The sequence below is a fragment of the Schistocerca cancellata genome, chromosome 4 (genome assembly GCF_023864275.1).
Source record: "Schistocerca cancellata isolate TAMUIC-IGC-003103 chromosome 4, iqSchCanc2.1, whole genome shotgun sequence".
NCBI classification, from domain to species: domain Eukaryota; kingdom Metazoa; phylum Arthropoda; class Insecta; order Orthoptera; family Acrididae; genus Schistocerca; species Schistocerca cancellata.
Genome location: NC_064629.1, coordinates 213,994,441 through 214,011,219, shown reverse-complemented (window position 1 = coordinate 214,011,219; position 16,779 = coordinate 213,994,441). Strand labels below are relative to the sequence as shown.

General features: G+C 43.1%; 1 protein-coding gene across 1 annotated transcript in view; it reads left to right on the top strand.

The window, feature by feature from the left end:
* LOC126184028 (homeobox protein B-H1-like) overlaps positions 1–11,744 on the top strand; it is a 184,175-nt gene extending 172,431 nt beyond the window's left edge. Inside the window, exon 3 of the mRNA XM_049926385.1 lies at positions 11,222–11,744. Coding sequence (XP_049782342.1) covers positions 11,222–11,744 — 523 coding nt within the window. The remainder of the gene's footprint in view (positions 1–11,221) is intronic.
* Positions 11,745–16,779: the final 5,035 nt, after the last annotated feature.

Sequence of the window (16,779 nt, the reverse complement as noted above, 5' to 3'; positions counted from 1 at the left end):
TAGAGGAGATGGACTCGCAACTCGAATTCCGCGATGTGCATCAGCACAAATCTTATTTAAGAAGGGTAGGCCACAGTATTAAACACACTTTGACCTGCTATTCAGCTGTAGGTCGAAATTCCATTACTTATTCATTATACCAACACCTTCTGCACAGCGTTCGTCATTGACTTTATCTCTAACGTAAGACGACGCAGCGATTAAGGAATTGTACTTGTCCTTACTACAGATTGGATACCCATCCGAGAGGACGACGGTTCAACTCAGCACCCTGCCATCCAAATTTAGGTTTTTCGCGATTTTCCTAAATCAAACCATTGAAATGCCGGTATGATTCCTTCGAAATGGCACGGTCAATTACCTTCCCCATCCTTGAAACATTCCGATCTTGTGTTCCGTCTCTAATGACCTAATTGTCGACGAGAAGTTAAACCCTAACATTCTTTCCTTTATTTTGTATTTAGTAGGAGTTCGAACTCCTTCCAGGAATTTACATTCTGTTTAAATATTCGTTAATTAATTTCTAATTGATGCCGTGGTGCTTCATCAAGCCATTCGCACACCGACTCCTCCCGTCACACTTTTCCACCTGAAAAAGTGTTCCGACTCAAATGACTTCGAAATACAGAGGCTATTAAAGTTATATTATTCCTTGTCAGTCGTTAACCAATTACACAAAGGCACCACGGCAAGCATCTTTTATCAACAATATATACCTCCTAATCTCCAGATAGAATAACGAATTATCTGGAACAGGTCCTTGTACACTGACGAATACTGCTCGGTCTCTCCACGGTCCAGTACGATCTGTGTGTTTGGCTAGTACTCGCAAGACCCAAGTTCCATTTTCGCTATCGCCACTGATTTCCCTCTGGTGGAAAAAATAGAAGGGGCTCTACGCAGCCTCCTGAGAACAACCGAGGAGCTACTTGAAAGAGAAGTATCGCCACTGTTTTCGAAAGCCGACCTCAGTGGATGGGAGAGCTGTGGGGTGACTGCGCGTCCCCCAATACTGCTGTATAATAACGCTTTGGGAAGAGCATGAAAAAGTGATTAAGCGACGACCCAACTTCTTGCAGATCTATCCGTCGTGCAGTTTATTGGAGTTCACATAGGGCACCAATCTCAGAAACAAGTGGTGGGTTTGTGCGCCTAGGGTGCTATGAAAGCTTTTGTGAAGTGAGGGTGAAGATGAACAGTTGACAAACTGTTCTACGCTTCTTTAAATCTGTCTAAACTTGCTCGAGGATCTTCTATAAATTTTTTTAAAAAAATCTGTTACTCAACTATCGGCTGTACATGTCACGCTAGAAGAAATTAATTTCAAAGAATTTTACGGTATATTTTTCTTGGGGACTGTGAACCAGTGATCATGTTCTCTGTGATGCAATTCTATCCAACTAGCCTCGCTATTCGTATATCCGAGATTGACCGCTTGAGATGAAAACTGTTGTATTCCTCATAAGCTAAACTCCACGTAATAAAATTTGGTCATAATGTAGCACTTTCGGTAGTGACACAGAACCGCTCGAAATTATTCGTCCGTTTCGACATCAGTCTTTTTATTTATATTTATTACGTTCATGTGTTTCAAGTTTTCCAAGTTTTCGTATGGTTTATCTTTCAGAAATTAGCCCCAATTTGCTTACATGTATTGGAAGTCAGAACCACTTCCCACTCACAGTGACACAATTGGTATTCTGCAGCATGGCTTCCACCAACTAATCTTCCAAAGGCTGATAGGAAAACACAGCTCATTTTAATTTACACACTGTTTTTTTTTTTTTTCAAGCAGTTGATGTGTTTGAGTCAAAACCGGAGTTGAGTGTACCTCGCTTCTGAAAACTAGTTTCATTTAAAAGACGGTATTTTAACTACAATGAATCACTAATTAAAACTTAAATAAAGACATACCAATAGTGTTATGATACCATGCCTAGACAAAATTCAATTACAGTTTTGTAATACTCCGATTAAACGGAACCGTTTTTTGTATATCATAACATTGCTTTTTATTTTGGCAACTACGTAGTGACTTCTGTGTCTGTTTGTTCTTAGCGCCTTCTATCCCTTTCAACGCAGTTCAATCAGTATACGTACTAAGACAAAGAAAAAAAAGGGATGGTGTACCGCGAAGGAATTACCCGAATTGGACGGAAACCGGTAGATGTGATTTTCATGTACAGGCAAACAAATGATTACAATTTCAGAAAAAATTGGATGATGTTTTGAAGATAAAGAGCTTCACAGATCGAGCAAGTTCAAAAAAGTGGTTCAAATGACTCTGAGCACTGAGACCTGGCCGGCCGGTGTGGCCGTGCGGTTCTAAGCGCTTCAGTTTGGAACCGCGTGACCGCTACGGTCGCAGGTTCGAATCCTGCCTCGGGCATGGATGTGTGTGATGTCCTTAGGTTAGTTAGGTTTAAGTAGTTCTAAGTTCTAGGGGACTGATGACCACAGCAGTTAAGTCCCATAGTGCTCAGAGCCATTTGAACCATTTGAACCACTGAGACCTACCTTCTGAGGTCATCAGTCTCCTAGAACTTAGAACTACTTAAACCTAACTAACATAAGGACATCACACACATCCATGCCCGAGGCAGGATTCGAACCTGCGACCGCAGCGGTCGCGCGGTTCCCGACTGTAGCGCCTAGAGCCGCTCGGCCACCCCGGCTGGCGATCGCGCAAGTCAAAAACGCGTTGGTCCACCTCTGGCCCTTATGCAAACAGTTATTCGGCTTCGCATTGATTGCTAGATTTGTTGGATGTCCTCCTGAGGGACATCGTACGAAATTCTGTCCAACCTGCACATTAGGTCGTCAAAAAACTCCGAGATGGTGGAGGGCCCTGCCGATAGTGTTCCAAACATTCTCATTTGGGGAAAGATCTGGTGACTTTGCTGGCCAAGGTTGGGTTTGGCAAACACAAAGAACGTGGACACTCTCGTCGTGTGCGGGCGGGCATTATCTTGCTGAAAAGTAAGTCCAAGATGGCTTGCCGTGAAAGACAACAAAACGGAGCGTACAATAACGTCGATGTATCGCTGTGCTGTAAGAGTGCCAAGCAGGACACCCAGATAAATGGCATGGATGAAAGTAAATGACACCCCAGACCATCAATACTGGTTGTCGGGCCGTATGGTGGGCGAGAGTCATGTTGGTATGCCACCGCTGTCCGGGGCGTCCCCAGTCACGTCGTCGGCCTGGAATCTAATTTACTGGAGTACAATTGTCTTCAGTGATGAGTCCCGCTTAGATCTAAGCCCCCACGATCAGCGAAGACGCGTCTCGAGACGCCCCGGACAGTGGATGGATACCAAATGGACTTTCGTCCGCCGGTCATGTCGTTTGGTGAGCGTTTTCTAGTAATACAGAGACGCACTGAGTGGGGTGCGAATTAAATTTTAATAGGTAAATTAGACATGGCCGTATTGCTAAATTTTTCCAGTGCCATTTGAAGCATTTTAATTACGTGTACATTATTCTGTTATCACAGTCGTGTATATAGCCAATGTAAAGTTTTCTGACATCTATCAAATTTTTTTAAATTATATTTCTCTTATGTAACAACAGAAGGAGGTCATACATCTAAAGTTCTAGATCGGATATCCAGTTTTTACCTCTATTAGCGAGAAGGTTACTGTTTATGGGTGAGGAATACACATGCCGCTGCTGAACATTATTCTTTGTGGCAGAATAAAGTAAACGTAGTGCTTAGTACGGACCGTGGAAATGACGCACATACAAGCACAGTAATGTATTACACAACACGTTGCCATCAAGATATAACTAGTCTCCCCTTATTCCAAACAGAAGTCCTTGCTCGAAATGTTTGTCAATCTTAATGTTCATCTGCTCAAATAAGAGTGTATCAAGAACGGTAATCAACGCATTGGAGAAGTTTTTTTTTTCATTTTCTGAGAGTTTCTGTACGCAAATGACCTTTAGGAACGTTACATCATAATTCAAAAATGTTCAAATGTGTGTTAAATCTTATGGGACTTAACTGCTAAGGTCATCAGTCCTTAAGCTTACACACTACTTAACCTAAATTATCCTAAGGACAAACACATACACCCATGCCCGAGGGAGGACTCGAACCTCCGCCGGGACCACATCATAATTACGAAGAACGTTATTCATGGGTTCTTTTCGATACGTAAGGGCATTTTATGACGACAATAGGAAATCTGTTGTGCGATAGTAACTGTAGTCGATAGCTTTCGATCCATTCGAAGGAAGAGCTGTTGGATCATATCGTCTCCTCAAAAGCTAAATCAGAGCGAGTGGACAAGAGTTTCTGTCCGCATATTCCAAAAATAAACCTAGTGTCTCTTGCCACTCTTCGTTTGATATTATTATCGTCCGCTCGTGTTGAAAGATGCAGTCGCCATCCCCGAATTGCTCTTCAACAGTGGGAAGCACGAAGGTGCTTGAAACATCAATGTAGGCATGTTCTGTGATAGTGCCACGGAAAACAACAAGGGGTGCAAGCCCCCTCCATGAAAAACACCGCCTCCGAATTTTACTGTTGACACTACACACGCTGGCAGATGACGCTCACCGGGCATTCGCCATACCCACACACTACCATCGGATCGCTACATTATGTACCGTGATTTGTCACTCCACACAACGTTTTTACACTGATCAATCGTCCAATGTTTACGCTCCTTACACCAAGCGAGGCGTCGTTTGGCACTTACTGGCGTGATGTGTGGCTTATAAGCAGCCGCTCGACCACGAAATCAAAGTTTTCTCACCTCCCGCCTAAATGACATAGTACTTGCAGTGGATCCTGATGCAGTTTGGAATTCCTGTGTGATGGTCTAGATAGATGTCTGCCTATTACACATTACGACCCTCTTCAACTGTCGGCGGTCACAGTCAGTCAATAGACGAGGTCGGCGGCCTGCACGCTTTTGTGCTGTACGTGTCCCTTCACGTTTCACTTGACTGTCACATCGGAAACAGTGGACCTAAGGATGTTTAGGAGTGTGGAAATCTCGCGTACGGACGTATGACACAAGTGGCACCCGATCACCTGACAGGTTCGAAGTCCGGGAGTTCCTCAGAGCGCCCCGTTCTGCTCTCTCACGATGTCTAAGGACTACTGAGGTCGCTGATATGGAGTAACTGGCAGTAGGTGACAGCACAATGCACCTGATATGAAAAACGTATGTTTTTGTGGGTGTCCGGATACTTTTGATCACATAGTGTTTTTTATTCTATCACTTACTTTTCATTCTTCTTCTTGGATGTTCTAGTTCTTTCACAGTTTCTATTATTCCTAGTCTGATTTCATTCCAATTGTGAAACTTTCTAGCGAATTCGTTTCTGTTGTGTGACAGAAATTTTGTGTCAATTCTATTGAAGATTTTAATTTTGGGGTTTGGTCCATAGGTCGAAATTTGGCTTTGATTTCTGTTAAAAAGTGGGTCGAATCTATCCGTAGTCCTTTTCTGGCCCGTATGTTCGTGATTTATCTACGTTTTTGTTTGGTTAGTGCCAAATGATCCAGTTTATATGAACCTAAACGTGTATTAAGAGAAACTAGATCTTCTTTCTCCTTAACAATTTTCTGAAAAAGGTTGACATTGTCTGCAGAAGTTGAGTCTTTCTCCATTCTTATTAGTGCGTTTGTGTTCATGGAAATTTCCTGCTATTGTCTTGCAATTATCTTCTGTGCCACTCTGGCCACTGAAGTCTCCTACGAGTAGTTCTATGTGGTGCTTTGATATTTTTCTAGTGTTTTCCAAAATTGTTTGACTTTTCTGGATTTTTTTCTGTTGTCGTTGTTGTTAGTGGCATGGGGAATTATGATGGTATAGTCCTTGTTTGCTGATTTAAACGGGACAAGTGATATTTGCTCCAACGGGGACGCAAAATTTGTTACGGATACTGTTAGATTCCGTGTGACCATAAAAGCTGTTCCAAGCATCGTGAATTTCTGTTTGTTCTTTATGTCTGGTTTTCCTTCATAAATCCTGCAGTCTTCTGGTTCAGATGCTTTCTCATCACCGTATCTTGTTCCTTGAAGTCTAGTATCAGTATGTTATTGTTTAAGTTTCCCAGTCATTAGTGGAATGTTGATGTTCAATGCTCCTAGCAGATGTTTTTTTTCTCAGGCCGTATGCGAAAATTTCTAGGATGCTGCGGCTCTTTCCTACATGATGTTTTACGCTCTTCAGAATCCGATGGCGTAGTTGATTGATACCTCCTGGACTACTCTTCCGTTCAGTGTTTACCATCATGTCTTGGTTGAAAGTAAATTAGGAAGGGGGTTAACCTCTTCGTGGGATGCTACATCTCTGACCGACTCTCCAGATGGATCTTTACAGGCCACCCTATATGGGAACAGACGCCTTTCGCAGGCGACCACTTTGGTAACAGTCGCAACTGATTTTTGCTGCTTCGATCAGCATGCAGATAGACGGTGATCACGTAGCCGCTTCTTGCAAGTCAGACGTGACGTAGATTATTGTTATACTTAGTGGGATGCCTCTTCTGCTAGATCCGCCATACTGAGGTCCATCCACTCCACTCCGCCTTTACTGCCGTTGAGGTATCACTATGATGAGAAAATGACTCTTCTTTGCCGTTGAGATTAATATCTTCATCCGCCTCAGAAGCCGTTGAACCTCTTCACCTCATCTCCCACGTTGCTGGCTAATTGGCTTCCTCTCTCCTCTTACGAAGCGACCAGCTATTAGAAACAGACTGTCCCGCTTTGTTGGTCTGGATCATTGAGTAGTGAACCCCCCGCCACACCAAGGCGTAGTCCTTGGGCTGGCTCTGTAAGTATAACATAAAATTCATGAAAAATTCCAAGCACGTTGCCCCTTAGCTTACATTCAGAATTTCAAAATTTATTCTTGAGACGACTTTTGTAGGGTTTATAGAAATAAGTGTATAAAATATGATGATTCTAGCCTTCATAGATTCTGAGAATAAGGTACATAAATTTAAAAAATATATAATTTTCAGAAAATGCAGTTCAAAGTTCAACCTAATGTTTTTTCTTTATATCATCTCTTCAGAAGGTCCCAGATTTGTACTGATGGTCCCCTTTCCCTTCAAGACTTCTCTTCTGGTTTCTTATTTTCTGCCTTCTTTGCTTTACCACGTCTTCAACTGACTTTTCAGTTGCAGAGAGGCGCTGTAAATCTATTTTTCTCAAGGTGTCTATAGTAAATTTCCTATCCTAAAGCCCATTCTCTGCAATACCTTGATCCTCCCTACTTTTTCATCATTAAACACAAGAAGTGCATCATAAGTTGCAATTCTGTCAACTGTAGGAGATGAAACTGTGGCTTTAGAGGCTCTTTTCTACGCAACTGGTTTGTTGTTGTTTGGAAGATACGAAACAGATTCACAGATGATCTGTAACATCAAAGAGTATATATCATAGCCTTCTAGATGAATCCCGTGCAAGTTCGCTTAAAAATAATCCACGGAATCGTTTTTCATCGAGCTCGTATTGACGTGTTTCTACAAAAAAGTGGGCGTGGCAGGAAGGTGACGGCATAAATATAGTTATTTTTCAAGCACTTCGGATTGAATTTCATCATTGAAACTCTGGGAACTAATTTTGGACGGGTTCTACTAAGAAATAAAAGATAAATTGAAAATTTTTATTTTTTGTCAATTTCATGAACGTCCCCGCTTAACACATAAACACTGATGAGCCAAATCTTTAGGATCTCCTGCTTAACAGGTTGTTTGTCCGGTTTTGGAGCGAAATACATCACTGATTCTGCGTATCGGGGTTCCGACAGTTTGTTGTTAGGTTTGTGGAGGTATGTGGCCTTAGATGTCTACTCACAGATTATATAATTGGCGTAAATAATGGGCCGCAGATTTGCGTACGATGTGGTGGCGCCCGATAGCGACACAGATGGGTTCCGTAGGAATTACATCAGACGAATTTGGTCACTTAGACAACAACGTATGTTCGCTATATGCTTCTCAAACCGCTGTAGCACGGTTATGGCTAGGGGACAAGGAGAGTTATACCGCTGAAGGATGAAATCGCCGTCGGGAAAGACATCAAGCATGGGATACAGGTGTTTCGCAGTTGTCAGAGTGTCTTCGATTACTACCACAGGTCCCATGCAAGCGCAGGAAAATGTCTCCCATAGCCTGCATCCGTGGCGCACTGCACGTTTCAAGACGCCGTTCACCTCGACGACGGCGTTTGTGAACCAGCGGCCTAGTGTAGCAAAGATGTGATTCACCGGAAGAGCCGACACGTTTCCATTGATCAACAGACGGATTCCGATGGTCCGGTGCCCACTGCTATCGTAACTGACGATGTTGCTGGGTCAACATGTGAACACCTAGGGGTGGTCCGCTGCGGAGTTCCTTGTTCAACAATGTATGATGTACATTCGTGGACAAAACGAGCGAGACCACTCGCCTTTTCGTTATGCTGATCCGCACAGCTTTAAAGTCTGCTACACAGCATAACAGGCAAGGCGACGAAGTGCTACCAACATACTATGCAAGTTCGCTCAGCTGATGTGCTGAGATAGCTAGCACTGGAGAAACTCGCGTTTCGAAGACGCCACAGCATCGTCTGCCACCACTTCGTGGGAAACGAAATACCTCAAGCATAAGCCAATGTGTTGTATCCGCAAATCTGTGACGATGACTTGGATCTAAAGTGTGGCTATGGATAGCATGTATGCTCAGATTGCGAATCTAACATCAAGAATAAAGATAAGGGGAAATGAATTAGGCGTCCTTTCTCTTCCGTAACATCAAATATATTTTAGTTATTCTTTCTTAAATGGACTGCGCTGAAAATCATTCACCAGAAGTGAATAACTTTTTAGTAACAGCAGATGATATCAACAGCTTGCTGGCGTGGGTTAGCCGTGCGCTCAACGGCGTCATATCGCGGACCGCGCGGCTCCTTGCGCCGTCAGTTCGAATCCTTCTCCGGGCATGGATGTGTGTTACGTTAGGTAGGTTGCAGTAGTTCTAGATCTAGGGGACTGATGACCTAACCAGTTTGGTGGCATAGTTCTTAGAGCCATTTTTTGACCTTTCGCGTAAATTTTCTTTACATAAAGGGCCGTATCTTTAGATTGCGTTGACATAGCTCACTTTTTTACACCACCAAGGGACCGTATACCGCAGGAAGTGCGATACATTTCCGCTTATTATGTCCACCCGTACTCGAGGTAAACGGGTTTTAAGGGTTGGGTAGGCAGATAGACGGTCAAGAAAGTGAGACTAGTAGGATTACATCTTTACCGATTTACGTGACGAAATCCTAACAACGAAAATAGCTACCACTGTTACTGAAGATGAGTGCCGCATAATAATTTCCCCTACTCTTTATTCGAAATGCTCCAGTTGCAGTCGATACACCAGCATATTAATCATAGCTACGATTTCGATCCAAATCACGTTTACAGGGATGCAAATAAAATCAACTGTATATACACGTGGTAATTCAGATCCCACTATTAATGCCATCGTGTTTTAGATGTGCGAGTATTTTCATTGCTAACCACCTTAAGGAACACTTCGGCTAATGAATGTTTTCTGGCTGTAGCATGTCTAATGGAGAATTCGAAACACTGCAGAATACGTTTGGCAGCTACGTCGCCGTTTATTTCCTGGGATGGTGCAGAATTATCCTACTAAATTTACTCGCTAATAACAGTTTTTTGTTATTTCGATAAACATCCCGAATGATTGTCACATGAGCGGTGACGTAAAGGTACACAATTCATGTTTCTGAGTCCACAAAGTTCTATGCAACAGAAACTTCAGATTATTTTGCCATTTTCATTGCGAAACTGCCGGCTTATTCATGTCTGGGGTAATAATAGAGGGCGGTTTGCCTGGGTTGTCTGCTAGCGTAGTGAAAGGTGTTTGCTATTGCAAGGGAGGTCTGGTTTGTTTTCGGTTCTAATCTCGATGGAGGCAGATAGACTATCAGTAAAGGAATTTCAAGAGATTCTTGCACCCCCAATACGTTTTATTGCTATCTTTATTCTGCACCGGCGCCCTGTGGATGTCGATATGAAACTCTTGTAGAATTTCATACTTGTTACTGCCTCCTTTTACCGCTTCTGTCAATAATTGAATTGACTTAAGTGTGGCAGTGAATGACTTTTAACTGAATTTCGCTATCAATCTTAACGCATTGCTAAATTTGCACACTTTGGTGGTAGGTCAGCAACGGTAATCCAGTATGGCTGGTCTGAACATTGACACAGACCATTTCGCAGCCGAATGCCCATAATATTTTGCTAATTCGTAAAGATCTGGGGCACTTTGTCTTACTAAAACTGTTACGTTATCTCGATAAGCTGAAATCCGTTTTTATTAGTACAGTTCATGCTAATTAGCGTTTCTTCTTTCATTTATATCTTATATTTAGGTGTTGTGGTTAACACACTAATCAGCATTAATATAGTCTTACCCATGATTGAAAGCAGTCTGACAAATTTCGGAAAGTTTTTCAATTTCACGCCTGTGCATAGTATGCCGGTAGCACTTTGTCACCTTGCCTGTTATGCTGTGTAGCAGACTTTAAAGCTGTGCGGATCAGCATAACGAAAAGGCGAGGGGTCTCGCTCGTTTTGTCCACGACTTTACGTTGTGCCCCGAAACACGCGTGCGTGCACCAGGCCTGTGTTCTTTCGGCAGAGGTGCCGCGGATCACCATCTATCCTGCTTTGCAGAGCAGATAAGCCACCGAATACCACGTTCTGTGAAGAGTCGTGGACGCCCAACCATTTAGCGCCTAGTGGTGGTTTCATTGTCCTAGTATCACGTGAACATCCGACCAGCTTCGTCGTTTTCGAGATACTCGTTCACGGGCTCTGCGTAATAATAATCTGCTCTTTGTCAGAGTCACTTATCTGAATGGATTTCCCCATTTGCAGCCCCTGTCTTAACTAGGGTGATGGCCCGTCCGTGTCTGCGCCGCTTACATACTTTTGTTACCGCGCCACGTGCCCACCAACGTCACCAGGCGGCGTCCAACGTCGCTGTGGCCAAGTTCTCATAATGTTTTGGCTCGTCACCTCGCGATGATGTTTTAAACCTCTGAAATGCGTTGTGGACATAAATAGAAATTGGTAAGAGTAAACGTGTTGTTTCCTTCGATGTTTCCAAATGGATCGATTCGTTATTCGTCGCAAGTGTATGACGATCGGTGGTAGCGAGTGTTAGCCTGAGGCTGTGTGTCGTGTTGCAGGACCAAGTGGAAGAGGCAGACGGCGGTGGGCCTGGAGCTGCTGGCGGAAGCGGGCAACTACGCGGCGTTCCAGCGGCTGTACGGCGCGCCCGCCGCTTACGGCTGCTGGCCGTACGGCACTGCGGGCGCGGGGCCTGCGGCGCCGGTGCCGGCCGTGGTGTCGCCCGACCTGTACTACCGGCAGGCCGCCGCCGCCGCCGCCGCCGTCTCCACGCTGCAGAAGCCGCTGCCCTACCGCCTGTACCCCGCCGCGGGGCTCGGCCTCACGCTGCCCGGCCCGGGGCCCTCGCACCTCGGCTCGGCGTCCGCCTCGCTGTCGTCGCTGTCCAGCTACTACCAGCAGCAGCAGCAGCAGCAGCAGCCGCAGGCGGCGCGCTCGCCGTCGCCGCCGCCGCCGCCGCCGCCCCCGCAGGCCGCGGTGTCGGCGGAGGACGCGTCCGCGCTGAGCCCGCACGCGTTGCCGCCGCGCAGCCCCGCCGTCTCGGACCCCGACGTGGGCGCCGCTTCCGACCTGCACGCCTGAGCGGCTGCCGCCTCCCTACCGACACCGCCCGCGCAGCGGCCGTCCACACACCAGCCTAGTGCTATATTTTTTGAGATGACGCGATCAAACTGAAAATGCGACACTACTTAGTAAGGTGGACTGAGTTCGATATTCGTTATCCTGTCATGTGGAAGCACACGACGTTATTCAGATTCACAGGAACGTAATCGGACTTACGTTTCGGTATTTAAACAGAACAGGTTGCTACGAAATAGACTACTAAAACACTACCTCGTCTTTGTGACACGATACTTTCATTTGGTGGTTAAAGAAACTTTCTCTTATTATCGAAGATAGACGAACTCGACAGTTTCTTATTTCATTCCAGTCTATTTCTTCTCTTTCCTTTTCGTAAGTACCCGTGACAACTTCGTCGGTATTCTGCCCGCGTAGTTTTCACTCTGCATTAGGTAAGGTCCTCCGAGACAAAGCAATTTCTGTCTGTGTAATTCAACGACAAATATTCGTATCCCTATATATTATAGCCTATACATTTCGAAATTATATCCTCTTTCTTAGGAAACCACTAAAAAAATTTAGTAATAGTCTTGCCTTTCTTCGACTTTTTAAACGATTTAACGTCTCACCGAGCGATATTATTTTTCGTGATGAATAAGTCCGCACCAGTTGTCCTCGATCAGCACTTCATCTGAATAAAATCGTTCACACGAGCCGGGTTTCAGGATGTAAATCCAATCTTCAGGCGCTACAAAAAACAAAGAAAACGATGAGAGATCGTCATAAATTTAATTAACCTTAAATGGCCCGAACAGACGTGAACATAGGTCATACCTTGACTGCGTACGAGAAAGTCGTACCAGTCATGTAAAAAATTCAGGAAATTTATCAAGTAGCGCACGAGTTCCAGGGCGGGTGAGGCATGAAAAGGTTCTCTGAGTCAACCAGTTCCACGCTGGGTAAACGGGCCTAACCGAAAGAACGATGAATGTAACAGCAAATAAGCGCACATTGCTAGCCTAATGTGATCTATGTACCAACTGCGAACGACTGGGCTTAATAAGTTAAAATGACGGCATAAAAGCCGTAAAATGCCAATTTGTGAACCTCATAAGCAGCTTACCGCATAAATGCGCAGGAAGTCGCATGCCGTGGAACCTCAGCAAGATTGGTCAATAAACTGCCGCGCGAACCGGAATGAGGCACCCGAGTACACAGATTCGTCAAGGTGGCCGCCACCGGAACTAAACCGAGGGCGCGAGGTACCACCGAAAAAATCTTAGCTAAGAACACGGCCGCACTCACATGTTTCCTCCCAAACGCCACATGTCTACTCGTTCGCAATTGGTTCGTGGGCTGTATTAAACCAGCAGCGTGTGCTTATTTGCTGTTACATTCATGGTATTATTAGTTAGGCCCCGTCCATCCAATGTGGATGACTCAGAGAATCTTTTCATGCCCCACCCGCACGGGTTCCCGCATGCTACTTCACAAATTTGATGGATTTTGTATACGACTGGTACGACTTCCTCATATGCAATCGAGATAACTGATGATCACATTAGCGGCCCCTTTTAATGTTAATTTTTTGATAATTTCCTCTTACTTTTCCCTTTTTTTTTTTTCAACCGTCGGAAGATGGGATTTATACCCTGAAGCCCGGACCGTGTCTAAGGTTTTATTCAAGTAAAGGATTTATCAAGTACAACTGGAGTGGGTTTATTCATCATGAAATACTTCAGCGATAGTTGTGGATGTCCCGCAAAGAGTTTATTATGAAAGCAATGTCATTTGAACACATTTCCTACGATTTCAAAAATTCAATTTTTCCGTGCAATATTTCTACGAAACATCTAATCGTCTAATCCTCCTAATGCAAACAATTGACAACTCTATCGTCTGCAATACCTTCAGGAGATGACTCGGATCAGTTACGCAAATATTGTGTACAGTAATGGAATTCTCAGCTCAACTATAAACACGGAACAGGCCTCAAACACTAGCACCATCACTTTCCCCTGAATTCTAGCGAGATCATTTCCTCTGGATGTAACCAACTGCCCAATAACATTTGCATCGTGAAGGATCAACCACCCTGGAGAATTGTTTTGTCAAATCGACAGACTTTGGCTTAAATGTCGCCTCTTTCCTGAGGTTTTACTCAAAGCTTAAGGCAACTGGCCGAAGTTTTATATTGCAGTTACCATCTTTTCATTAAAGAATAACGTCCGAAAATGGGGTTTATGTCATTTAACTTATCGTGACTCAACATGATAGCAAATCTTATCGGTGTAACTACTATACTCAGAGTTTTCAGAATGTCTGTTCTCCGGTGATGACAGAGTAACTTGACCATGCCGCATCAAGTGTGCGTTCCGTCAGTCCTGTGTACTTTGTTCAATTCAAAAATTAAATTAGTATCTTGCTGTGAAGAAAACTCTGGGTTCCTCACAAAGAATTTTTAACATTTTACTAATGAATGTGACAGTAAACCAGGGATTGTGGTTAATTTTTAAAATAAACGAGCTAAGTGAGACTTAATCGTGATAAAAAGTTTTTGCATTCTGAATGTTAACAAAAAAGTTTACTCTCCTCAGCAGAACTACCATCTTTAATGCTTCCTGTTATTACTGGCTTTCCTACAGCAGACATTCTACAATTCACTTTTTTAATTTGCCTTAATGTGTCACAGAGTGAAGGGTGTGTCAGAGCAGTTCCTCGACATTTGAACTTTTCTTTTCATTTCTTCGAGAGTAAGTATTATTTTTGGTGTTCCAAACACGTCGCTGAACTTAGAATATCTACTTCATACGAACAGCACCGTTGACAAAGAAGAGGTATCTATGTACAAGTTGGAAGCTGTGATCCTGGGTTTGGTATCACTGTTATCATTAAACACGAATATAACACATTTTACAATAAAAATCACACCGATATACTTCCGTGAATCTATAAGATGCAAGGGGAATACATGGAAGCGTATAAACGAAATGCGTGTTGCTCTATGAATCAAAATGTACTTAATCTTAATATATTAGTGTTTCCGTACGTTCTACGAAATGTTCAAACGTGGACAAAATTGTGAAGAAGGACTGAACATTATTTTCTGTAAAATAATGTAGATCTAATTGAAATTTATTTATAAATCCTTAGTTTGTAAATCTAGAATGACATAAAATTAAGAGGCGGATAGTGCAATTTTGGTATATCATATTACCTTAACCATATGCATCAAAATAACGTTGTACTAAACTGAAGTTTTTTTAATTTATTTATGTGTCGTTTAAAAAACTAATTTCAGCTACTTAGTTACTCACACGAGTCGAGAGAAGTATACGCTGCTGTGCCACTATTACGTAGGAGGACGTTGAACAAGTGTAGTGACTAAGCGTGATATAATCTGCCAGTGCAATTTTAAAATACTGTGGAGGATCCACACTTCTGCAGGCACCGAGGACAAGCCATACAGGAATCATACTCACAATCAATGTTAACGATACTTGAGGCTCCACTGTTTCCAGCACGAGGATTCCCTGTTTTGCAGTTGGGTTTTCGCAGTAACAAACCATCTTTACGATAAGAATGATGGATCTGCTACACGTTCAGACATAGCACTAGTTTTGTATACCGGATGCCGACATAAATCAGCGAGATCGAAATTTTTTTCGTTCTTCCGCGCGCAACTTCAAAAGGTGTTTCGGAAGATTCCTCACTGATTCCTGTATGGCATGCCTCGATACAGTAAATGTCTTAAATCGCCAAAGCTGAATGAAGCACTCTGTAACTTCCTACAGATATTATCATACTACTTTCCTGCTGTTTTTGTACGCATTGCTGTGTGAATATAAAATGAATAACATCAAAGGTAGACTAAGATGTGTAAATACTGTATATACCACGTACTGTTTATATTATCAGAATTGTCGCTGTGTGTTACGTAAGCGTGCGGCATCCACTGAAGGACTCTATGAGTAATCCGCTAAACCTGGCACGTATTCGACGTAGCTTTGTTTTCGGCTGTATATGTTCTTAGAACAATGTGTTTTTAGTAACTGTGTGTTTTTATATGAGAATTTGTTTCAAGTGTAGCATATTCTGACGTTTCATGCATTTCCTTGTAATCTCGATATATCTATGTTCACCTCCAATAAAAGCTGTTGGAAACGTATTACACTGTCACTTCAGTAACGTAAGTTCTTTGCTTTGTAAACAAATACAAGATTCGCATTTTCACAGCATTTTCCAAGTGACGGTACACGTAATACAATATTTTGTAACTGCAGCAAACACTCAGTGTTTTACACTTAAGAACTACCCAAAAATTGACCTCCTTACGAACAGGTACGTATTAAGAATTTAAGGACTTCCTGAGATATCTCTTTGAATACTAACGTACAGCAGAAGACGTACATGTTTCACTTGAGGATCTGATATGGAGTTGCGGCCGTTGCTCTGATATGTTGTCCAGCGTGTGAGCCATTTTTAGGTAGTGCCTTCACATTCTTAGGCAAATGGCAGTCTAGTTGCACATTCCAGTCAGAATACGGAATTACATGGAACAGAGATCACACAATTCCTAGACAGAGAGTACACACAATTTCCTCTCCACAGCCAGGAGGATAATGTGAGGTCATCCGGTTACAGAAACAAATGTGTCAAGCCACCACGCAAAATTGGAAACTATATCAATGAAAGAGAAGAAGAAGGAAATCATCGGGAAAATGTTCAGCCAAGTTGCTTACGTGTATTGAATATTGATCAGAACAAGACACTTAAAATCTATCTGGACTTTACAAGTAAGACAGAAAAAGTATAAATTTCGTAGCAGTTATTTTCAAAGGTCAGAAAACATAATTTGACCTATCGATGAGAAGTAGTTCTAGGCAAATAAGAGTTAAATGCTGAAGAAAATCAATTATCTGAGCCGATGAACATCTACTTGCATGTACAATTGCTTCTGGTCACCATCACCAGATTAAGCATTATACACAAATGCTGCAAACCCATGAATCATTACCAAACAACTCATTAAGGTATACTGCTTATTGAACGCTAG